The sequence below is a fragment of the Apis mellifera genome, linkage group LG10 (assembly GCF_003254395.2).
Source record: "Apis mellifera strain DH4 linkage group LG10, Amel_HAv3.1, whole genome shotgun sequence".
NCBI lineage: Eukaryota > Metazoa > Arthropoda > Insecta > Hymenoptera > Apidae > Apis > Apis mellifera.
In genome coordinates, this window is record NC_037647.1 from 8,100,693 (window position 1) to 8,125,793 (window position 25,101).

At 26.1% G+C, this 25,101-nt stretch overlaps 5 protein-coding genes across 8 annotated transcripts in view; 2 read left to right on the forward strand and 3 right to left on the reverse strand.

Moving 5' to 3' along the window:
• LOC412233 (pseudouridine-metabolizing bifunctional protein C1861.05) overlaps positions 1 to 3,630 on the reverse strand; it is a 31,800-nt gene extending 28,170 nt beyond the window's left edge. The window contains exons 1-6 of the mRNA XM_026443421.1: positions 3,614 to 3,630; positions 3,266 to 3,514; positions 2,835 to 3,194; positions 2,420 to 2,759; positions 2,204 to 2,331; positions 2,056 to 2,115 (exon numbers count right to left, since the gene is read on the reverse strand). Of these exons, the coding sequence (XP_026299206.1) occupies positions 2,056 to 2,115; positions 2,204 to 2,331; positions 2,420 to 2,759; positions 2,835 to 3,194; positions 3,266 to 3,499 (1,122 nt within the window). The 5' untranslated portion in view covers positions 3,500 to 3,514; positions 3,614 to 3,630. The remainder of the gene's footprint in view (positions 1 to 2,055; positions 2,116 to 2,203; positions 2,332 to 2,419; positions 2,760 to 2,834; positions 3,195 to 3,265; positions 3,515 to 3,613) is intronic.
• A 1,379-nt stretch (positions 3,631 to 5,009) lies between these two features.
• Positions 5,010 to 6,355, forward strand: LOC100577192 (very-long-chain (3R)-3-hydroxyacyl-CoA dehydratase hpo-8). The gene is made up of 5 exons (XM_003250419.4): positions 5,010 to 5,210; positions 5,452 to 5,569; positions 5,635 to 5,870; positions 5,954 to 6,135; positions 6,204 to 6,355. Exons 1-5 carry the CDS (start codon positions 5,140 to 5,142, stop codon positions 6,281 to 6,283), a joined length of 687 nt encoding a protein of 228 aa, XP_003250467.2. The 5' UTR covers positions 5,010 to 5,139; the 3' UTR covers positions 6,284 to 6,355.
• A 526-nt stretch (positions 6,356 to 6,881) lies between these two features.
• Positions 6,882 to 9,963, forward strand: LOC409532 (NAD-dependent protein deacetylase Sirt2). Of its 3 annotated transcripts, none has more exons than XM_393038.7 (6): positions 6,882 to 7,074; positions 8,006 to 8,248; positions 8,338 to 8,697; positions 8,822 to 9,017; positions 9,204 to 9,393; positions 9,471 to 9,963. In XM_393038.7, exons 1-6 carry the CDS (start codon positions 7,044 to 7,046, stop codon positions 9,522 to 9,524), a joined length of 1,074 nt encoding a protein of 357 aa, XP_393038.3. In that variant the 5' UTR covers positions 6,882 to 7,043; the 3' UTR covers positions 9,525 to 9,963. The 3 variants fall into 3 exon arrangements, with proteins under 3 accessions (XP_393038.3, XP_006564505.1, XP_006564504.1); XM_006564442.3 differs by lacking the exon at positions 6,882 to 7,074 and adding an exon at positions 7,353 to 7,386; XM_006564441.3 differs by lacking the exon at positions 6,882 to 7,074 and adding an exon at positions 7,595 to 7,766.
• On the reverse strand, positions 9,890 to 15,865 carry LOC412569 (probable 2-oxoglutarate dehydrogenase E1 component DHKTD1 homolog, mitochondrial). 2 transcript variants are annotated; one of them, XM_396024.7, is made up of 13 exons: positions 15,635 to 15,865; positions 14,332 to 14,621; positions 13,995 to 14,214; positions 13,545 to 13,894; positions 13,237 to 13,458; positions 13,006 to 13,163; positions 12,678 to 12,945; positions 12,347 to 12,554; positions 11,869 to 12,281; positions 10,620 to 10,740; positions 10,346 to 10,534; positions 10,199 to 10,284; positions 9,890 to 10,122 (listed from the first exon to the last, which is right to left on the reverse strand). In XM_396024.7, the coding sequence occupies exons 1-13, from the start codon at positions 15,804 to 15,806 to the stop codon at positions 10,015 to 10,017; spliced, it is 2,805 nt and encodes a 934-aa protein (XP_396024.6). In that variant the 5' UTR covers positions 15,807 to 15,865; the 3' UTR covers positions 9,890 to 10,014. The 2 variants fall into 2 exon arrangements, with proteins under 2 accessions (XP_396024.6, XP_006564508.2); XM_006564445.2 differs by lacking the exon at positions 15,635 to 15,865 and having other exon boundaries at positions 13,995 to 14,256; positions 14,332 to 14,515.
• A 283-nt stretch (positions 15,866 to 16,148) lies between these two features.
• LOC102655712 (chromatin modification-related protein eaf-1) lies at positions 16,149 to 24,883 on the reverse strand. Its single transcript, XM_026443369.1, is given in 12 exon segments — positions 16,149 to 16,447; positions 16,738 to 17,179; positions 17,301 to 17,517; positions 17,595 to 17,708; positions 17,778 to 19,853; positions 19,856 to 20,113; positions 20,193 to 20,234; positions 20,324 to 20,641; positions 21,711 to 23,286; positions 23,367 to 23,650; positions 23,808 to 24,026; positions 24,331 to 24,883. Coding segments are annotated over 9 exon segments (3,771 nt in total). The 5' UTR covers positions 21,772 to 23,286; positions 23,367 to 23,650; positions 23,808 to 24,026; positions 24,331 to 24,883; the 3' UTR covers positions 16,149 to 16,204.
• Between the last annotated feature and the right edge of the window lie 218 nt (positions 24,884 to 25,101).

Genomic DNA, 25,101 nt, shown 5'->3' on the forward strand with positions numbered 1-25,101 from the left:
GCGATAGTTATCGGAGAATATTGTGGGATACTACTGTCAAATTGATTCTTCTTCTGCAAAAATATGATTATAAAAAAAAAAAAAAAAAAAGAAAGGAAAAAAAGAAATAGAAAATCTGTCTTGTTTCGATGATCTACATATATTAATGAATATATATATATATATATATATAAGTATATATAAAAAATATATATATATATTTATATATGTATATATATAAAAAAAAAGAAAAAGAAAAAAAAAGAAGAAAAAACACATATGTATATATGTAGTAGATATATATGTGTTTTTATATACACAAAAAGACAAACACACAAGTCACCGCATAAGAGTAACGACTATAAATTCCTAGTTCTTTTTATATAAAACGATACATGCAGCGCGAGTAGTCTGTATTGATTTGTGCAGTAAGTCGTATAAATATAATACGATACTCAAAGTAATTGGCTTCCTAGCTAGGATTAATCGAATCTTAGGGATTATATACGTTTATGAATGCAAAGATAATGAATATACGTATTAGTAGAACTGTATATAGCGATGTATGGTAGTCAAATACTAAGTATCGATTGTCTGTTTAAGAAAAAAGCCAGAATTCACATGGTTCAATGATATGTCGAAACATCGTTTCGTTTACTCTTGCTTAGAATAACAAGAATATTAATTAAAAATCATGGGATTATATGAGTTAACACGATTTTCATCATTAAACTTCAGATTTAATATTTTGTCTTTTTCATAATTGTATCAGTCTGGAAAACAGGGTATTCTCTAGCATGTTATAAAGATACATAGATTACTATCAAAGAAACCATTGTTACATTCATTAACGCATATTGCCAATGAGATGCCATTTTTCAATACATATGTTCCTTTTTTTAGTTCATATCATAATTTTTAATCATTATAAAAAAAAAAAGAAAAAATAAGATAAAAATTATATTTCAAGGGTTCTTTCTTAATCAGACTATCGAATTATCGTTGAATGTACTAAGCTACAATAATAATAATATAAAAGCTTACACCTCGCAGACATACAGCCTCTGCCACTAAATGTATATAAGGATATATTATATGTAAAACAAATAATAGATAGTATTAATTGATTTTTAAATTGATCATTTAGAAAGAGGCAAATATGTTACTGCAAGCCGCCCAGAAGTGAAGATCTACACGCTACTTTTAATTAGAATAAGCTTTAAAACTTTTAACTAAAAAGGGACGATATTATTTTTCATGTTTTAATTCGTTCCTTTGATTCGTTCAATCGTCAAATAGTTAAATTAAAAAAGCTCATATCTCTATGTTTTAGTCATACAATGTATCCCGACAACAATGAATTATGATCCCATAAGAAAGGTTTTAAAAAAGTTTAACATGTGTAGTAATTTATATCTGATGTTTAAATGTAATATGTATATTGAGAAGAATGAAAGAGAGGGAGCTTTGAATAGTGCCTGCTTAAGAAATCCAATTTACTGTATCTGTAAATGGTTAGTTATGATATGTACGTTATTTCGTACTCGGTAAACCCAATAGGACTACTATAGCCAAGTATGGGAAAAAGTGTAAATATAGAATCAGTTCATTAGTTTTATAATTGTGCATATTATTATACAAAATGGAAAAAACGCTTATCTCAAATAGATTTTTTTTTTCAATTTTTTGGAAAAATTCTTACAAATACGTTTTGGATTGATACATTAAGAATATATATTTAAACAATTTAAAGAAATTTAATTTAAAAAAATATTCCTTTTCAAAATGTTCTATCTTATATTTTTCTTATTATTTCAATATAATAATTTAAATGCATAGTTTTTTAACTTTTACTTTAATCATGCTTTATAATTTTAGTGATTCATATTATTATATCATATCACTCTTCCCCATACTATATTATAAGTTCATGTTATTCAATATTCTTAAATGTACATAAAACTTATGTGGTCGTAATTGTATGTAAATACTGTTAAACGTTCTATAACTTCTCTGATATATGAATATAAGAAAAATTGGTTATTTAGTATAATTCTGACTTAAGATTTGACTTACTTTTATCTCAGACTCCTTTATTTGCAATGTAGTATCCATTACTGCTCCACCAATTACAATCTATAACATAAACAAATTGCATAATGAAAACAAAATAGATAATGTTATATACATTTTAGAATATATAAATTTTTCTTTTTTTACTTACTGGATTTCGTTTTGATACAAAAATGCATTCGGATGTGTTGTTGTTAAAAGAATTTTGAAGATATTTTTTTGCCAAATTCACTGCAATTTCTGCTGCTACGCTTGCATTGTTTTCTATGAGTGCCATATCTCGTAATTTAAAAAACATATATGAATTAAACATTTATCTTATATATACTTTTTTTTTAATTTTATATCAAAAAATTTAATTACTTACTAGCTTGAAGAGATTGACCATCTGTAATTCTATTTAATTCTTCTAGTAAAAATGGTGTAACATTCTTTCCACTGATATTTTGATATTTTGCATTTTCTAGAGCTTTATGTATAGCTGATTCCATTTCATTAGAATCTAATGCATACTTTTCAGGAATGGGGACAGTAAACAATATTCCTCTTTGAAAACCTAATTCTCTTTGTTTTTTAAGAATTTCTGTTGCTTCTTCTGAAGTTGATACTTTATGTGGCGCTTTTATTTTCTGAAATGTTTCAGTGCAATAAAATGCAGGAAAATAATTTGTTTTACCAATTTTTATAACTGGAACTCCATGAGTTTCCTATAAATAAAAATAGTTACAAATATCTATTGTAATAATTATTTTTTAAAAAATGCAAAAAAAAAATATATTAACCAGATATTCTAATGTCTTTTCAATGTCTAATATAGATTTAACACCAGAACAAACAACAGCTACAGGAGTACGCCCAAGTTCTATTAAATCAGTACTAATATCAAAAGTCATTTCTGCCCCACGATGAACACCACCAATACCTCCAGTTGCCATTATAGGCAAATGTAATAGATTTGCTATTAACATTGTTGCACTAACAGTTGTTCCCCCATTTAATTTTTGAGCAACAATTGTTGATATGTCTCTGCTTGAACACTTAACTGTTTTAGAATGTGATTGTGCTAATATTTGCAGTTGTTCATTATTTAAACCAACATGTATTTGTCCATTTAAAATTCCTATAGTTGCAGGTACAGCACCCTAAAATAACACAAAAAATATTTATATTTTTTTTACTTTTTTTTCAATAATTTATAAATCATTTTCTTCACTTTTTTTCTGACAATATTTTCCACTTGAATAGCTGTCTTTAAATTATCAGGATAAGGCATTCCATGAGTAATGATTGTGGATTCTAAGGCAACAATTGGTAATTCATTTTTTTTTGCCATTTCTACATCATGACTATAAACAAAAATTTTGCAATTATTACTAGCTTGACGGTTATTTAATAAATTGATCTGTTTCATTGCTCCAAAACATCTTCGAAAATTCATCCACTGCATTTTTATATATTTTTTCTAAATATATATAAATTATTATTAAAAAAATATTTGAATATAATTTGTTTTTTATCCTTTAATGATAGACTAAAATGGTAAGTTAAAAACGATATTTACATTGAATATTGATAATATGTATATTATCCATAGGTTATCAAATATCTTGAATATTTTTAAAAAAAATTTAAAAAAAAATTGCATAAATTATACATGTATTTAATATAGATTTTATAATGGAAATAAAATTTAGTATAATAAATAATTGTATGGGAAATTTAATTTAATATAAATTTCGATAAAAAATTTTTTCGATTTATTTGCTTGTGTTACTTTGAGTTTAATTCAAAAAGTATATAATCTTAAATTGACGATTGATTATTATAAGCATTTTATATTTCAAACATAAATATAACTATTTTTCATTATTGTTAAATATATTAAAATTATTTAACACAATTATTAAAAAAATTTCAAAAATTTAAATATAGTGAAATACTAATTATTTTCTAATTTAATCAAACTTATTAATATAATTTTTTATTACTTATAATTTTTTTAAAGATTATTAAATCATTAAGAATATAAATATGTAATAAAATTTTTTTTAATAAATAATGCAACTATTAACATATTTTAAATATATCTAATTAATTTTTTAAGAAAATATTAATAAATAAAAGAAAAAAAAATAAATATTATGCCTATTACTAAAAAGTATATGTAAGTATATGTATATGTAAATATATGTAAGTATAAATATAAATTTATTTTTAAATTAACCATACATTAGATGTAAAACGAATTCATTTCCTTTGTAATTTTATTATGAAGTATTGAATTTCGATGTAAATATATATAAAATGCACATTATAATATATTACACATGTTATATTTTTTTTTTGTTTTATACTTAAATATTATAAGATTATTTAATATATTTTCATATTGTGATAATAAAACATATTTAAATTTTTTTTAAGAACTATAATACTACTACTATAATAATACTATAATAATACGTAATTTATAAAAATAAGTCAATTCTTTTTAGTTTTAATGTAAGTAATAAATATAATAAAATACTTAACGTTATTTCTAATCGATTAAATAAATTTTTATTAGATTTTTCATTAAATTTTTACCAAATTTCTTCATTGAGCATTCACAAATATACAAATTAATGTGTATTATAGTAATTGATTAACAAAGATAAATTTTTCAATAATAATACAAAATATAAATACAAACTAAAAATATGTAAATACATTGTGAATTTTATATTTCATTTTGCAAAAATATTTACATATCTTACATAATGTATTATATATTATATCAATAAAAAATTAATTTTTTATTTTTGAAAATTAATTACATCAATTATATAATTTGTTTAATTTTAATTTTATTCTTATATATTAAATATATTCAATATTAAAATAAGCTATCCACATAATTTCTATATTCCTGTCTGAAGTATGCATGATACGTAAGTAAATACGTATAATCGAGTATGATTTCGTCAGTCGATGTCTTACATACGAAGAGTCAGGTTCAAGAGTTAAATTCAAAATTTAGTAGACATAAATAAATTTATTAATATTATTATCACAAAAAAATAAAAATCTGAATTTAAAAACATAAATATGAAATCAAAAAAATCAAATAACATCGGAATTTTCTATTTAAGAGCTTATAATGTTTTACAAACTATTGGGTATGCATTATTAATTTTTTAATTCCAATAAATTATGTTAAAAATATGTATAAAAATATTTTATTGCTATAATTATTTAAAAGATGAATATATTTATGTAAAATTTATAGCTACTTGAAATATGAATATATATAATATAAAAATATTTGATACAACATCAAAATATAAAAAAAAATATTTCTATAAATATTTGTAGAATGTTAAAAATTAAAATAATATGTAATAAATATTATTTTTTCAGTTGGTCTTATATATTATATAAACTCTTAACAAATGATTATTCTTCTACAATAGAAGCAAATTTATGGCAGAATATAAAATGGCCTGTCATTATTTTTCAACATGCTGCTCTTTTAGAGGTAATAGATAATTTTTAATTTAATTTTAATTACAAAATGTTAAATGAAAATATATATTTTTTCAGGTAATTCATGCTGCAACTGGTTTAGTTAATGCAAAACCAATGATTACACTTATTCAAGTATTAAGTCGTGTTTTTGTTGTAAGTTGTGTAATTTTAGCAACTCCATATAATTATGCAGCTTCATCTTTTGCTCTTCCAATGATGATCTTAGCATGGTGTATATCAGAAATAAATAGATATATATTTTATGGTCTGAATCTTTTTGGACTTAATCCTTATTTTGTTAAATGGCTAAGGTATTTAATAATTTATAAATATCATATTTAAGTTGTCAGGATTTTTTTTAATATTTAAAATTAAAATATTTTAATTTTTACAGATATACATTATTTTATATATTATATCCAATTGGTGTAAGTGGAGAATTAATATGTACATATTCAGCAGTAAAATATACAAATTCTCACCCAGAAGCATGGAGTTATAGACTTCCTAACTCATGGAATTTTATATTTAGTTATCAAATTCTACTTATAACTGTTATGTTATCATATATTCCCTGTAAGTTTTCCAAATATTATATTCATTATTGATTGATTTATGTTTAATAAAATTTTTTTTTATTCCAGTTTTTCCACAAACATATATGCATATGATTGCTCAAAGACGTAAAAATGTGGGAAGTGATGCACTTAAAAAAGCTAAGTAATATGAATGAAGTTTGGCACATATTAATAATATTTTATAATATTTTGTTGAAAATAAATATTGTAATATTTTATAAAAATTGTATGTAGTTGTTTCTATTTCAAAATATTGTTTGAATTTTGCGCGCGCGTGTATGTACACACATGCATGTATGTATACGTACATGTGCTCGCGCACGCATCATACATATTTTACATAATATATATATATATATATATATATATATATATATATGTATTTTAATTACATAGTATAATACTAAAATTTAAAGATTCTTTAAAAATAAAAACAAAAACAAAAATTGGACATGTTTAATAATATTTTTAATAAAATTACAATTTCTATATAAAAAGTTATAAAAAATTCATAAATTAACATTTGTTTAATTTTCATATTTATTTATTTTAATTAATGCATTTTTTTAATTAAAATTGTTTGAGTTAAATCAAAATAAGGATTTTATATTATTATTATTGATTTTACATTATTGTTATTTATATTTATTTTATTTTATTTTATTTAAATAATATATAAAAATTTATAATAATATCATTCAATATAGCAAAAAAACAAAATACAGAATTTTTTAGTATTGCTTCAATGCATTTAAAGGTACACAAATTAGTTGTATTATAACCTATTTTAACTGCATATATTCAAGTTTTAATATATATATATACACGATAGTGTAGTTATTTTTTTTAACCACTAAAACAAAACTGTTTTGCTTAATATTGAAGAAATTGTACAAATTTTGAAATATGTCTGAACACAATGAAGACACAGAAAAAGGTAATATTTTCAAATTATCATTTGTTTAATATAATAAAATTCAATTTTTTTTTTATTTAAAATTTTTTTCGAATTGAAATTTCAAAGTATAAAAAATTAAATTTTCCATTTTAATGGAAATATACCTGTATTTTTATGATAAAATTAAAAATGTTTTAATTGAAATTCTTGGTTTCATAATTCAATATATCGATATATTTATTAAATAAAATATTCAAGAATTTTTACTTTTTTTTTTAATTTTTTATAATATAAATATTTATATAGTATAATATAAATAAGTGAAACCTTATATGAAACTCTATCATAATGGTAGAGGTTAATTGCTATCCATAATAGTTTAAGAAAGTTTATTAATAAGTTTATTAAATAAAATAGTTAAAAGAATTTTAAAAAATTGTCGTTTAACTTATAATTGTTATATTCTAGATATTTAAATTTTTACATTTTTTTTATAAAATTTTAAATAATTGTTAAATGACATGTGTTTTTGCTGAAATACATTACGATATCGTAACATTACAATATCTGTTTACAATATGTCAAAATGTTTTCACACATCATTTTTCCTTTAATTAATCAACAATTATTCGTGTTATATTTTTGGCGAAAATCTCTATTTATATATTTTTATCGGAATCAATACACATCAATTTCTTTAAATAATTTAAATGCTTTTTTTTCTTCAATAGGTTTAGTTTATTTAATTATTTTTAATGCTTTAATGAAATATTTTATATTTTTTAATAATAAAATAAAATTGATTAATTTTCACAAAATCGCTAATAAAAATTGAATAATTTTATTAATATAATTTTATAACATTCAAATTTCATATTTATTAAATTTATGATAAAAAAATAAAATTTAAATAAAAATTTATTTCTAATGTTATATATTATTAATATTATTATTTAATAATTTGTATTAGAGAAAAAATCAAATGAGGAAACAACAAATATTTCTTCAGAACAAGAGGAGATAGAAGAATCTGATATGGAAAAGATTCGTAAATATTTAGCACAGAAGTTGAGACTTTTTGATTCGTCAAATAATAATGAACAAAACAATCCAAATATCCTCCGTGAACTTAGCATAGATGGAATAATAGATTATATAAAAGAAAAAGAAAATTGTAAAATTATTACTATGGCTGGAGCTGGTATCTCTACATGTGAGTTTTTTCTAAGCTGGAATTATAAAGACATATTATATGTATATTAATTGTAAAGATATATATAATGTATATTTTTTATATTTTAGCTGCAGGAATTCCTGATTTTCGATCACCAACAAGTGGTCTTTATCACAATTTAGAAAAATATAATCTACCTCATCCTCAAGCTATTTTTGAATTAGATTTTTTCATGGAAAATCCTGAACCATTTTTTATGCTTGCAAGAGAATTGCTACCTGATGATGGTTTTAAACCTACACCATCTCATTATTTTATTCGTCTTTTATGGGAGAAGGGATTACTCTTAAGACATTATACACAAAATATTGATACATTAGAAAGAATTGCTGGTTTACCATCTGAAAAATTAGTAGAAGCTCATGGTACATTTCATACTGGCCGATGTCTTAAATGTAGAGCACCATATACTCTTCCATGGATGAAAGGTAGAATTTTTTTGTTTATAAATATATATTTTTTATTAAATAATAAAATCATGGTATTATAATTATAATTATATAGTTATTATAATTATATAATATAATCCAATAATATAATAATTAATTTTAGAACAAATTTTTAAAAATGTTATACCAAAATGTGAGGAATGTAATGAGGGTATAGTAAAACCTGACATAGTATTTTTTGGAGAAATGTTACCTGAACGTTTTCATTATCTTGCTGATCGTGATTTTGTACAAGCAGATCTTTTGATAATTATGGGATCAAGTTTGATTGTTCAACCTTTTGCATCTCTAGTGGACAGGTAAGTATTAATTATAATTATAATTAAATATGTTAATTTCTTTGTTTATTTTTACTTATTTATTTATATTTTATTTATTTATTTTATTATTGAATATTAACTATCATTATTAATATAAAATATATTATATTACAAAATTATTTGAATTATTATTTATGAATGAATATAATTTTAATTTTATTAAAGGGTTCGACCTAATTGCCCGCGTTTACTTATCAATAAAGAAAAAGTAGGTACGCAAGATCGCTTATCACGACTTCTGGGATTACGACATGGTTTGATGTTTGATACTCATTCTAATGGTGCTCGCGATGTTGCTTGGTTAGGAGAATGTGATATTGGTTGTCAGTTATTAGCTGATAAACTGGGTTGGGGTGTAGGTTTTTTTTAAATTAATTTATGTGTTTGAAATATTAAATGAATTTTAAATTACATAAATTTATTTTTTTTCAGGACGAATTGAAAAATCTTATAAAAAGAGAATATGAACGTTTAAATAGAGGATAAATCAATAATAATTGAATCTAAATGTCTTATTACAATATGTATTTAGCTTATAGATGATTTGGAAATTTTAATTTTATTGCTATTTCCTACAAAAAAAAAGACATATAGACAAATAATATTTTTCTTCAAAGGAATTGTAATAAAATTGTTTAGAATGTTAAAAGTTTATATATAACGATATAGAAAAGTTATATATATTTTTAACTCTGTGCCGTCATTTTTTATAAAAAATTATTAAATTAATGATGACTATAATTTTTAATAAGACATATGATTTTTTATGATATGAAATTAATTCGATACTATATTCATATTGTAAGTATATTTTATTTGCAATTATAATCATTTTAATAGATAACAAACGATCAATAATGTAAATAATTTATTTCTTCATATAATAATAATGTTATGCAAATAAATATGATTTTTGACAGTTGAATTATGTGTACGAATAAAACAATATAATAAAATATATAATATAATATAAAAATTATTTTATATTAAAAGGTTTTATTATAATTTCCTGAGCTTCCTGTTGATGTAACTTACCTTCACCTACAGCTGGTGCAGCCATAGGTTTACGACCGCTATATTTTATCTATAAGTAAATTTTATTATTTGTACAAATATATATTTGAAATATTTATATTTAAATATTTAAATTATTAACTTACTGGTTTACCACATAGATTTTCAAAACGGGGCTTGATAAAATTCCATGCTCCCATATTTTGTGGCTCTTCTTGACTCCATATAAAAGCTTGAAGAATAATTTTTATTAATATTTAAAATATATTTAAATATATATTTTTTATACTTACTTTCTACATATTTAAATTTATTGATCTCTCGCAACAGTTCTTGAATTGGGAAAGGACATAAACTTTCAATCCTAATAATTGCTACATTTTTCTGTTCTGTACTTTCTCTGAAGTGATTAAGAGCATAATAATGTTTTCCACTAACGAGAATCACTTTATTCACTTTTGATTTTTCTACCTTTTCATCTCCTATTAAATTATTATTTATTTTATTTGGTATTAAATATAAAATATAAAAATAATAATCTTTTATTTTTTATTATAGGAAATATACCTATAACATTTTGAAATTTAGTCTGGGATTCCATATCTGTTATTGGCGAAGTGCCTGCATTATGACGCAATAATATTTTTGGAGCTACTATTATTAAAGGTTTTCGAAAATTTCTCAGCATCTAAAAGATATAGATAATTTATAATATCGAATGTATAAAAAAATGAGAATTAAAAATTTTTATTTCATATATATCAAAATACACGTATATACGTAAATGAAAACGAACTTTAATTTATAATTTTTATCACATAGTTTTTATTATGAAGATATTCGTCTATTTGTATAATGTATTACATATACATACATACATATCATTTTTATATATTTTTATTTTTTTTTTTTCTAAAAAAATTTTTTTCTGTAGTGTTCAATATTTTTCTTATTTATACATAGATTTCTTTATGATATTTTTCAAACAAATATTTTTAAAATTACCAATATATATTTTTCTTTTTCTTATAGCTATTAATAGAATACATTTTATATATAAATTAGAAAAAAAGAATAAATAAAAAAATTTTCAAAAATCGATGCCATTTCGTGTTTGGATTTTGGAAGCTTCAACTTATAAATAGGAACACAGAATATGCGAGGAGGTACAAACAAAAACAAACAGCAGATAGATAAATTGGATAATGTAAATATCTATATAATAAAAATTGAAATAAATACTATCTTCAGAATATTGACATAAATGAAATTAAATAATAAGAAAAAAGAGATAAAAAAAAAATTAACCTTGACTATCTCTTTCAAAAAAAATCTCTTAATTTTAAATGAAATATAATATTGAAAATTAATTCCAATTTTTTAGTAAAAATTTTTACACTTTTAACTTTATATTTCAAAATTAAAATTTTTTTTATGCTATGATATCTCAGCATAAAAAAAAGAATTCAAAAAAAAATTTTACATGTTTATTTCTGTTGCGATTATTATATTGATATATATTGATATAAATTGTATATATTAGTATAATATAGTATAGTATAAAGTATAGTATAAAATTATATATTCGAACAAAAAATTTTAATGTTAGAAATTTTAGGAGAATATAATCTAAGAAAGAAATAAAAATATGAAATTTTTACTTTCAAGAATACAAATTTTTAAAAGACAGCCTATGTTTATAATCAATATATATGTAGATTAAAAATCAATTTTTAAATTTTTAATATATCTCGTGTACACATGTATTTTAATATATGTTCAAAAGTATGATTTCTAATCAAAATGTGCATCTTACTTGTCTTCTTAGCAGATGAAAATATTGAGCAGGTGTTGTTGGATTTGTCACATGCATGTTAACATTATCACCATCAGGTTTATCTTCATTACTATCTGTAAGTTGTAGAAATCTTTCAAGTCTACAGGAACTATGTTCAGGACCAGCACCATCGTAACCATGTGGTAGTAATATCGTTAATCCGCTATTTAGCATCCATTTTGCCTCACCACTGGTTACAAAGGTATCAATCATTATCTGAGCTCCATTAAAAAAATCTCCAAATTGTGCTTCCCATATCGTCAAAGTAGTTGGCAGAGCTATACTTATACCATATTCGTAGCCTAGAACTGCTTCTTCGGATAATATACTGTTTGCTAATTCTAATTTTCCTGTTTGTCCATCAACCATGGAATTCAATGGAATATATATTTCTAAAATCACAATTAACATAATCTTATTATTATATAATTTAAAATTAAAATTATTTTTTGAATACCTCCATTAGATTGATCAACTAGCATCGCATGTCTGTGAGAAAAGGTTCCACGACCTATGTCTTGTCCACTTATTCTGACATTATATCCTTGGTACAATAAAGTTCCAATTGCCAAAGCTTCAGCTGTTGCCCAGTCCAAGTGTTTATTTTTTGCTATTTTGTTTAATCGAGTTTTTATATGATTTTTTAGTAATTTTGGATGAACTATCTATTACGTAATAGCAAGATATTTAGTTAATTAGATAAATAAAATATTTATTATATTTTTATATTTATAATAATTTTAATAATTAATATTTATTTAAGCTCTATTATAATGACATATTCTCACCAAATCATCCTTAATATGAACACTCTTTTCGGCAATGAATTTCAATAAATTTAAATCAACTCCTGTATTCCACTCTGTCACGCTTGCCTCAGCTTGTTTTATTCCAGTCCACAAGCCCGCAAAATACGTAGGTTGTGGAATAAACTTATCCATTTCATTTAAACTTTTATTTAATTGAGAATTATAATTATCAACAATATTTTTAACTTTGTTCGTCGAAAGAACATTGTTTTCTATCAGTTTATTCACATATTTATCCGGTACCGATCTAATTGAAAATTAACAAAATTAATTGGATATTTTCTAAATATAAATGAAAAATACTCACGGACGATTATGTATAATTTTATAAATAACAGGATTCGTAAAAACAGGATCGTCTAGTTCATTGTGGCCCCATCTTCTAAAGCAATTTAGATCCACAAAAACATCTTTTCTAAATTTTCGTTGGTACTTGAAAGCTATTTTAGCAGCTCGGACAACCATCTACAACATTACATATTTAAAATATTTAATTTATACATTTAAGCGCAAAGATAATTAAAAATTTTCTATGCACCTCTGGATCATCTCCATTTACATGAATCACCGGAGCTGAGATCATCTTTGCTAGATCCGTGCAATATCTTGACGATCTACCCCTAGAAGTTGGAGTTGTAAAACCTAATTGATTATTGATTATCAAGTGAACTGTTCCACCTATTTCAAAATGAGGAGTTGCGGATAATGCTAAACATTCTTGATCAACACCTTGAGCAGCATAAGCTGCGTCTCCATGAATCTGAAATTAAATCAGAAGTTAATCATATATTTCAACAGTTACATACAATTTTTATTATATGCAATTAAATTTAAATTTAAATTTACTTGAATATTTAACACTTTATCGCTCCATCGAGTATTAATATCCTCATTATATGCTCCATCTTTGACAGCTTGCATTATTCCTCGAGTTTTCCCCATGGAAACAGGATTCACAGCCTCTAAATGTGAAGGATTACGCAACATTGTTACGTGAAGTTTTTTTTGACCGATATTAAGATTTGTGGAAGATACAAAATGACTGATCACATCTCCAGTTGTAGCCACATCATCCGGAAATTCAGAGTGTCCTTGTAATTTTCGAAATAATTTTTCCAGTGGAAAATTCAACATCCCCGTGAGAAAATTTAATCGACCTCGATGGGGCATACAAAGTACGATATATTCCAAATCATCTGCAATTCATTTATAGATAAGTTTATAATTTAATTTTGAATTTGTTAAGTATATATAAGATAATTTATGGGATTTTTTAAACATTAATTTTTTATTCACCATTGGCACAGAGTTTAAAAAATTCATGATAGAAGGCCAACATGCTTTCAGCACCTTCGCCACTATATCTTTTAAAGCTTGCGAATTTGATAGCCAAAAATTGATCAAAAGTTTGACTCTTCAACATTTCTATCGCAATGGCCACTCGTGTTTCATCCGTTAGAGGATCTTTTAAACATTTTTCTACGTTTTCAGCAAACCATTCTCTCTCTTCCTCGGTCTGTGTAGACATTAACAGAAATCAGGTATTTATATAGATCTTCTATAAAGAAATAAATATTAATATTTGAGCTTCGATAAACGATTATTTCAAAGTTTGACGATCAATTATTATTACCTCCAAGTAACTAAATTCTACCCCTATCGAGCCACAATATGTTTTGTTTAAAAATTGTAAAGCCTCTTCTATGGTTCCTTCCTCTTTTCCCATTGTTAAAATACCTTTAAAGGAAACTTTATCTCGCAAATTCAAGCCAAATCTTTCTGGTTTTAATTCTGCTAATGATATTGGTTTTTTTGTCGAGATAGGATTTATATCAGCTTGTTTATGACCGAATTCTCTATAGGCAGTGACCAATCTGTAGAAATTGCTATTCTTCGATCGTATATCCAGATATTCTTTTGATACTAATAATATGAAAAATAATAATAATAATAAAAATCATTTAGCATATTTTTATCATATTGGTAATGTTATTTTGTAATATATATATGTAATTTAATTAAGTTTTATCGCGAAATTATATCATTAGTTTACGTAATGTTAAAAATTTTCCAATGTTTGTTATCATCATTCTAGATTAAAATGTTTTTAAAATGTTTGTTTTTTAAATATTTTATTATTATTTTAAATAAAAATAACTGAAGGATATATATATATTCTAATTATAATTCAATTTATATGTTAAAATATATAAATTAAACAATAAATTAAATAGTACATACACAAAGTAAAAATATAAAATAAAGACTTTATTAATATAAATATTTATGAATTAATAATGAATTTTATTATAGAAATTATATCATAGAAATTATATATGAAAGAATTTATTTTTTGTCATTTAAAAAATTCATCCATATTAAATCATTATTATGCATGTATTATTTTTTATAAAAGGAAATAATAAATTTCGTGTTTAAATTTATTGTGAGTAGTACTGATAGATACGAGGTTTTTATGTAATTTTTGGATAGTTACTTGGACGAAAGGAATTAAAATGTGAAATTTTTGAAATTTTGAAATTTTAATTTAATATTTTGTGATTAAAATATAATGAATATATAATTTTATATTAATATTTATATTCTTATTTTGAAAATATGAATAACAAAATTTGAAGATACGCACGAAATAACAATAACAACAGTTCATATTTCATAAAAATTTGTATTCTTATTTGCAATTTGAAGATGTATCTATAAAACATATTAAATTCTTAGTAATATTATACGGAAATTTTAATTCTTATATTTGAAATTCAAATTATGCTCTTATTCATAAATCTAATATAAATATTAAGAAAATAAATTAATATTAATAGAATCAAATTTTATATTTTGATTCAATATCATTTTTATTATTTTTTATTTTAAAACAACAACAACAACAACAATAATAATAATAATAATAGATATACCTTCAAAATATTTCTGTGGACTCGATCTGTATCCATAGACACCATTTTCACTATGATATAATCGCGTTGAGATATTTAATCGAGAATTTATGCATTTTATAACTAGATAATTATTTACCCATTGAAAACATGAATGTTTGATTTTATAAAATGTTCGTAGAATCGTATGCATTCTTGTTTTCGTTACGAAATCAACTACTTAACTGGCAATTCTTTTTCTATCGCATTGCTCAAGCTAATTTATTATTTTTTTCCCCTTCTTCAATCACTTTATTCAATGTTATCTATTTATTCTGAGATTGTCTGTATCATAAATATTATTAATGGTCAATGTACATAAAACGATATTTATATATTCAAATCAAAAATAAAATTTATTTATTCAATGCAAATAGCATCAATACAAACATTATTGATGATTTAAATTTGTTTTCAATATAAAATTTCTTGAATGGTATATAATATCTATACCTCGTATATTCGTTAATATAATTTTTATAATTGTAATCAAACATACTACAAAATTATCTTTGTTTTCTTGAAAATATAAATAAATTTATATTAATAAATTTATATTTTTGGATAGGCTGATTCTATCATTTCCTTTCCTTTATATTTAAATTTAGAAGTGACGATATCAAACTTTGCTCCTCCAAGAGACATTGGACAATTTCCGTCAGGTCTTGCATAAAAACATACTGTGTACAGTGCCATCTCCAGTTCGGGTGAGGTACCCACGAATAATGTCGTTACCGGTTTAATATATCCATATGGTGATCCATATTGTGATCGTACTTTGATAATAGAAGCGTTCTAAAAAAACAAATATATATGAATATAATTAGTTATTATTTATATGATATGAATTCCCATAAACAGTAAATGATAAATACTAATAATAGAATGGAATTCATTACATGATAAATGTATATTCATTATATGTTTTTTAAATTAATAGATTCTTAAGTAAATAGATATAAAAAAAATATTCTTTCCATTATTATAATAAAAAAAATAATTTTTAAAATAATGGTTTAAACTAATCGTTAAAAATTACAAAAAATAAAACAATATCAAAATGATCTTAAGAAAATGAAACTTACATCTCCGAGGTCAACTTTTTTTATATATCCATTGTAATTTATTTTCCCTTTGTTTTCTTCTCTACTGTAGTAAATCCAATTATGCAATCCAAACAGACTAGTTCCACGTTTTAACTTCCTAACTTCGGACATGAAAACATGTTCAAAAGCCGAGCTACTCATCTTTCCACCTTCTTGAGAGTATAAGCTAAACCATAATTTTCTTAACATATCTTTGTACTCGTAATAATCATTACATATATGATCTTTATTCGCCAAGAATCTCATGGCGGCGGACATCACATTCGTGTTAAGGAATGTATTTATTAAAGCATTCTCTTCATGTCGGTGCTGTAGATTTGCATTCCGGCTTTCATTACCTTGGGCATTGTATCTGTCATACATTGATATAACTTTTTGAATTGTGGGTATTTTAAATGCTTGTGGATTTACCGTGAATAATCTGTAAATTACGATTATTTTAGGAAACTGGAATTTTTAATAAATTTAGTGACATGTAGTATATTATTGGTAGAAACATTGTAAATAAATATCTCATTCTATAGGAAATTTTGAAAGCTTACGGTTGTGATGCTTCGTCTGTTGTATCGTTACTATTCGTCTTTTTTTGTAAATTCAGTTTGATATATTTATTCACGTTATTACTATCTTTCATAAATAGAGCCTCAGAAAGCTTTTCTAAATCTTCTTTAGTAATGTTGCGACCTTTGCTGTAAGTAGGAGCACTAGAATAGGTATGAGTTGCTTCTGTTAATGGCCCAGGTTTTGACTGAAGTTGATCTATTTATTGGACAAAAATACGATAATCTTCTCTTCTTTCGTTAGTTGATAATACATTTTTTTTTTCGTCATTATACCTGGCTTTATTTTGTCCAATTTTACTAGAGTAGTATCAGAAGTATCAACATGGGGAATATCAAACTTTTTTATTGGTGATGTCATACTGGATGGTTGATGGGTTTTTGATAAATCTTGAGATAAAAAAATATTATAGTTAAAATCATTTTATTTTATTGCAATAGATATGTATTATTACTTACCGAATGTGTGCACGTGAGATTGAGAGTGAAATTCAGATTGAAGTTCTTGATTTGGAAAGTGAGATTGAGGTTCAGATTTTTGAATATGAGGATGAAGTTGAGGTTGAGGTTGAGATTGAGGATGAGGATGAGCTTGAAGTTGAGGTTGAGGTTGAGGTTGAGGATGAGGATGAGGTTGAGGTTGAGGATGAGGATAAGGTTGAGAATGAGGTTGAGGTTGAGGATGAGGTTGAGGTTGAGGATGAGGATAAGGTTGAGGATGAGGACGAGATTGAGGATGAGGATAAGGTTGAGGATGAGGTTGAAGATGAAATTGAGAACGAGATTGAGAGTAAGGTTGAGGATGGGATTGAGAGTGAGATTGAGAATGAGATTGAGGATAAGATTGAGAGTGAGGTAGAAGAGAGAATTGAAAATGAGTTTGAGACTGTGGTTGAGGATGAGCTTGAGGACGAGATTGAGGATGGGCTTGAGAGAAAGATGAAAGAGGAAATTGAAAGTGAGATTGAGAATGGGTTTGAGAGAAAGGTGAAAGAGGATATTGAAAGTGAGATTGAGATTGGGATTGAGAATGAGGTTGAGGATGAGGTTGAGGATAAGGATAAGATTGAGGACGAGGTTGAGGTTGAGGTTGAGGTTGAGGATGAGTTTGAGAATAAGAATAAGATTGAGGACGAGTTTGAGGATAAGGTTGAGGATGAGGACGAGGTTGAGGTTGAGGTTGAGCTTGAGGATGAAGTTGTAGTTGAGATTGAGATTGAGATTGAAGACGAGGTTGAGTTTGAGGGTGAAGTGTAGGTTGAGGTTGAGATTGAGATTGAGGTTGAGGTTGAGGTTGAGATTGAGGTTGAGGTTGAGATTGAGGTTGAGGTTGAGGTTGAGATTGAGGTTGAGGTTGAGGTTGAGATTGAGGTTGAGGTTGAGATTGAGATTGAGGTTGAGGTTGAGACTGAGATTGAGGTTGAGGTTGAAGTTGAGGTTGAAGACGAGGTTGAGATTGAAGTTGAAGACGAGGTTGAGATTGAGATTGAAGACGAGGTTGAGGTTGAGGATGAAGTGTAGATTGAGGTTGAGGGTGAAGTGTAGATTGAGATTGAGATGTAAGTTGAGGTTGAGGTTGAGGGTGAAGTGTAGATTGAGATTGAGATGTAAGTTGAGGTTGAGGTTGAGGGTGAAGTGTAGATTGAGATTGAGATGTAAGTTGAGGTTGAGGTTGAGATGTAAGTTGAGATTGAGGTTGAGATGTAAGTTGAGGTTGAGGTTGAGGATGAAGTGTAGATTGAGATTGAGATGTAAGTTGAGGTTGAGATTGAGATTGAGGTTGAGGTTGAGGTTGAGGTTGAAGACGAGCTTGAGATTGAAGTTGAAGACGAGGTTGAGGTTGAGGGTGAAGTGTAGATTGAGGTTGAGGGTGAAGTGTAACTTGAGTTTGAGGATGAAGTGTAAGTTGAGTTTGAGGATGAAGTGTAAGTTGAGGTTGAGGGTGAAGTGTAAGTTGAGGTTGAGGGTGAAGTGTAAGTTGAGGTTGAGGGTGAAGTGTAAGTTGAGGTTGAGGGTGAAGTGTAGATTGAGTTTGAGAGTGAAGTGTAAGTTGAGGTTGAGGGTGAAGTGTAAGTTGAGGTTGAGGGTGAAGTGTAGATTGAGTTTGAGGGTGAAGTGTAGATTGAAGTTGAGATTGAGGTTGAGTTTGAGGTGTAGGTTGAGGTTGAGGTTGAGGCTGAGGTTGAGGTTGAGGCTGAGGTTGAGGTTGAGGTTGAGGTTGAGGTTGAAGGCGAGGTTGAGGTTGAGTTTGAGTTTGAAGGCGAGGTTGAGGTTGAGGTTGAGGTGTAGGTTGAGAGTGAAGTGTAGATTGAAGTTGAAGTTGAGGATGAGGTTGAGGTGTAGGTTGAGGATGAAGATGTAGTTGAGATTGAAGTTGAGGTTGATGGTGAAGTTGAGGTTGATGATGAAGTTGAAGTTGAGGTTGAGGTTGAGGTTGAGGTTGAGATTGAGGTTGAGGTTGAGGTTGAGGTTGAGGTTGAGATTGAGGTTGAGGTTGAGGTTGAGGTTGAGATTGAGGTTGAGGTTGAGGTTGAGTTGAGGTTGAGGTTGAGGTTGAGGTTGAGGTTGAGGTTGAGGTTGAGGTTGAGGTTGAGGTTGAGGTTGAGGTTGAGGTTGAGGTTGAGGTTGAGGTTGAGGTTGAGGTTGAGGTTGAGGTTGAGGTTGAGGTTGAGATTGAGGTTGAGGTTGAGGTTGTAGTTGAACTTGAGGTTTTTGAAGTTGAGATTGAGGATGAGGTTGAGGTTGAAGTGGATGTTGTGAGAATATGCTTCCTAACGTCGAAATTGCTTTAATACCTTTAATTTAAGGAAAGATTAATTATTTTCAAAATTAAATTTTCTAGTTTTCTTTATTCTTTGCATGAGATTTTTTTACCTGGTGTTTGTGTTGTTGGAGTTATAGAATTTGGTTTGAAATCTACGAAATATAATAAATGATTAAATTTATTTAATACCATAATATAAAAAATAAAAAAATTTATAAAATCCAAAAAATAATCAATCAACCTCTATTAGTCAGTGATTTTTGAACAGAAATTTTTAAGGATTTGATATATTCGAGAAATTCTTCTGCAGAAATTCCTAAAGTGGCAAACCATGTTTTACATCCTTCAGGAGTATTATCCAGTTTTGAGATATCAAAACTTATTTCTGCTCCTGTACTTGATTTATTTGCACGGATATTATTTATCATAGTCAAATTAATTCCAGTCACTAGTGTAGGATCACTTTCTTTGAGAATACTTGGTACAAAAATTGTAGCCATTGTTATTTCTTCTTTACCCTTATCCTTATTCCAAAATTTCCATTCTGCCTTTACGTTGGCTAAGAAATTTGATTAAAATTAGGATAAATATTTTTATTATATTATTTAGGAAAGATATAGTTGTATAGAAAAATTAATATTAAAAATATTTTCTATAAAAATAGGTTATTAAAATAGATCATCGTAGCTGTTTTCTTAAGATACAATTAAGGTGAATAATATCAATCATTATTTTATATATATATAAATGAAGAAAAGAATATTCGAGATTAAAAACAATTATGACGTTGACATAATTATAATTCTTTTTTATACTCTGTTGTGACTTATCTTAATCAAAAATGCCAAAACATTTCACGCTTCGAAACCTCATATTTCTCTTCTCGTTTTAAGTGATATAATAAAGTTGTGTATAAGCGTGAACTCATGATAACCTTGAGGATATGCAAAAGAACAAAAGAAACGCAGTGGTGTGTTTAGAATTCGATATTACATAGCTTTGTTGCAAAAGATAATTTTCTAAACAACTTTCTTATAATATTGTTATATAGTTTCATATGATATATTAAATAATTTAAATAATATTTAAATTTCTAAAATATATAGAATAATATAAAGTAATAAAATATGTAAATATCTATATATATTTAAATATGTATATTTAAAATGAAATCGCGATTATATATATATATGAGATATATATATATCTCATATGTATATCGAAAATAATTAGAGCAAAAATTTCCTTATAAAAGAAATTCTTGAAATTCTTTATAAAACATCTAAAATAAATTCTTGAATATTTATTACATTTAGGTTACTCAATTATTTTAGAATATCTTAGAATTAGAATTATTTTAGAATTGTAACTATAATCTAGAACATATAATTAACTTTCACTATAATTAATTATCAAACGCGGCTTTCATTCATTCTGAACGATGTTTATCTCAGAAAATTCAACAATTAAAACAAAACTCGTTCCCTTCTTTTCTCTAATCACTCTGTTTTCTATTATCAACATGGATCATTAATGTTATATTAGAAGTCGAAATTATCAATCGAAATTCTTCAGAATAGATTTGTTCTTTCACAATGACCGAAAGAAAGTAAAAGTTTTTCGCTTACCGACCAATATCAGAGATAATCCAAATACCAAGAAAATAACGGAAATTTTTTCGACTTTCATAGTTCCTCGTCAACGATCTTCAGGATTGTTTCAATTTCAAACGCAATAAAATTGGGAGAGTACGTGAACGTTTCAAGATAAATTGAAGCCTCGCCGGCTGATTCCGTTGGCACGTATATAAGATCTTTACTTTTAAGGTCGTTGCACGATCATCATATGATACTTGAACGAGAACCGATCTTCTTGAAAGGATGATGTCAGTCCCTGATCTTAACTTCACGCTCGATTTCTCGATTCTTCAATCCGACAGCTGGTAATGTTTCTTCCTTTCAAGTTGAAACTGCTTTCGAATAATCTCGTTTGTTTATGAATTCTGTTTCTTCTGGTTCGTTACGTGTCGCTGTTTAATGTTCCATTGTGTCACTTGTGATTAATCTATTTATCGTTTTGAGTTATTGGCTAAGCGGTGACGATTGGTTCGTTTCAAATGGAATGATGATGATGAACGAATTAATGTAGATCAAGGGAGCTAAGTTAGAAATCGTGTTAAACTAGGGAATTAAGAGTAGATTTATTCGCTATCGATACACGAGAATGGCTTCTGATCAGCCTTTCCTCGACAATTTATCCCTCTTGGAGAATTTTACGATTTTACGGTTTTTGTAAGATGAATATATACGTCCAAGGTATAGATACGAATATAAAATAATGTTAAACGTTTTAATGCATTTAATACTAGAATAATCTTATACATAAATTTAAATAATATAAACTCTTGTTTATATCTATCTTATATTTATTAAAAAATGGCCATTTCCTATGATAAAAATCTGATCCCTTGATCTCTCTGACTCGTTATACATTTAATACAAAAGAAGATATAATTTATGATATTTAGAAAAAAAATAGAAAAGATAATCGCTTTCTTTTCTTTCTTTATGCCCCATAGAAACAGAAGATTAAATGACCATTATGAATAAGGTGTTCATTTGGTACCAAGATATTTCACATTTCAATAATATAGGAATAAACTTTATAACGATTATATATTATTCGTTTTTATATATATATACATATATATGTAAAAAAAAAACTTATTATTTAGATAGAAGAAATTATATTTTATTCTTGAAAAATATATTTACATATTTACACGTTCAAGTTCTTTTATCACAATTATCATGACAAACTAGTTCATAATTTGTTTGACATTTAAGGAAACGTTCTATTTGCGCACAAACAGATAACATTCTCGATATATAATTTTAATACAAACTAGGAGTCGTTCATTTCTTACTAAGAATTGGAAACTTACTTTTATATATATATATATATATGTATATACTCATATTAAAATTCACTGAATATTTATAAGTTATAAGAAGAGGAAATATTATTATTATTATTCTTTTTTTTTTCCCGAGGTCGTTAAATATTTAGAATTATGGGAAAATAGATGACTGCCCATAAAACAAAGAGAATGAGTAGTATAAGCATAAGCTTGGAACGAAATTTGTCCCATCCGACTAAAATGTATTTGGGCCTTGCTTGGGTATCCTCTGCATCCAAAGAAGACTGAAACAATAAAGAGATTGTCACATCACAAGAGATCAATGAAAAATACATAAATAATTTTATCGATCGCAATATTATACATCATCATCGATTTCTTCGTTAGCTTGTAGCCTTTGTGTACTTAAATTTTCACGCATTTGTGTTGCTTTGCTCTGGGTGGATTTCACTTTACTGTGTCCAGGCTTCGTACTTGGTTTCTTGCCAGGTTGATGCGATTTCGAAGTTCCAGGATAATCAAATGTTGTTAATTTAATCACCGTATTATCTACGTTTCGTAGTTTATTCGATTGTGCGATTTTTATTCCTGTAGCTTCTTTCTTCGATGATTCCTTCACCGCTGTATTCTCTTTTGCTGCGTCGCTTTCTGCAAATTATATTTGTTGAAAAATAAAAAAAGAGGAAGAAATTTATCGAAGTTATGAAACAAGAAAAAATAATATACAATATTATTTGATTGCTCGAAAACGAGTTGTTTGGAGGATTATTATTATTATTTCTTTTTTTTTTTCATTTTTATTTACCTTTTCCAGGATCATCCTGACTTGAAGATCCGGCCTGGCTATCTCGAATTTGAGAAAAGAAGCTATCCAAGTATCGCGCAATCGTCCTCTCTTTTTCCCGCTTCAGATTGCCGGCTAGGTATACTTTCTTCGGTGCATCTATCACGGAACTGACTAATTTAGATGTTGAACTTTATTCCTGATCGTCGAGCGGGGGGTACTTGAACTCTATCTCTTGTGCTATCAAAAAAAAAAAAAAAAGAAAAGAAAAAAGATTAGATAACAAAATTAGATCTTATTCTTGATTTGGAATGAAAATTGCTTGTTTCTTTTTTTCTCTCTACGCTAATAATGAATCGAATAATAATATAATTCAGAGATCGTGTAATTATATTATTATTCTATCTTATATTATCTAATTTTATGCGAATTATTTATCAAATCGGAATGAGAAATCTGAACGAAGAGGAGGAATCTTTATCGAATAAAGAGTGCTTGTTCTACGTGAAAAAAAAAAAAAAAAGAGAAAAAAAAAGAAACAGACCTTAATTCGAGAGAGTAAGATAAATCTGTATTGCAAATTGGACAAAAATGTCTCTCTCCTTCGAGATACCAGTATTCGAGTATATATACTCGAATCGAGTTTATCGGTTCAAATATAAACAGTTTTCATATCAAGATAGTCATGGTAAGTTTTAATTATCTGATAACATGGATCAATTTGATACAAGCGTCCGTGGAACAGTCTTAACTCCGATATCCGTGCATATTAAATTGTGGCAATGATTATTTCACATCGAATAAAATATCTATATCTTTATTTTCATTCGTAAATTAGACAGGACACAATATTTGATCTCGTATTCGAACAATCTTATCGATTTTGCTTTACTTTCCTTCTCAATTTTTACACTTTGCCCGAAATCCTCGAATATAAATATAATTCTAACACGTTAAACTTTTGAAACTTCATAACCCTATCTCACTTCATCTTTTCAACAGATAAACAGATTCCTGCATTTCGACGAACGGAATTCGTTATTCGAGTTTGACGAAAAAAGAAAAAAAGAATAAGAAGAAGAAGAAGAATTTCTTACGAGAGTCGTGGTATTCGCTTTGTTGGAGAGCGAAAAAAAAAAAAAAAAAAAGAAAGAGAAAAGGAAAAGAAAATTTACAAATCTTTATTCTTACCTTGGTAAACATCGTAGCAGAGATCCTACGGACTTGGCATGACTCAGATAACGGGATATAAAATGTCAATTTGAAGGTCGTTCGTGTCAGGTGCAAAACGCGGCCTCAAGATCGCGGATCATTA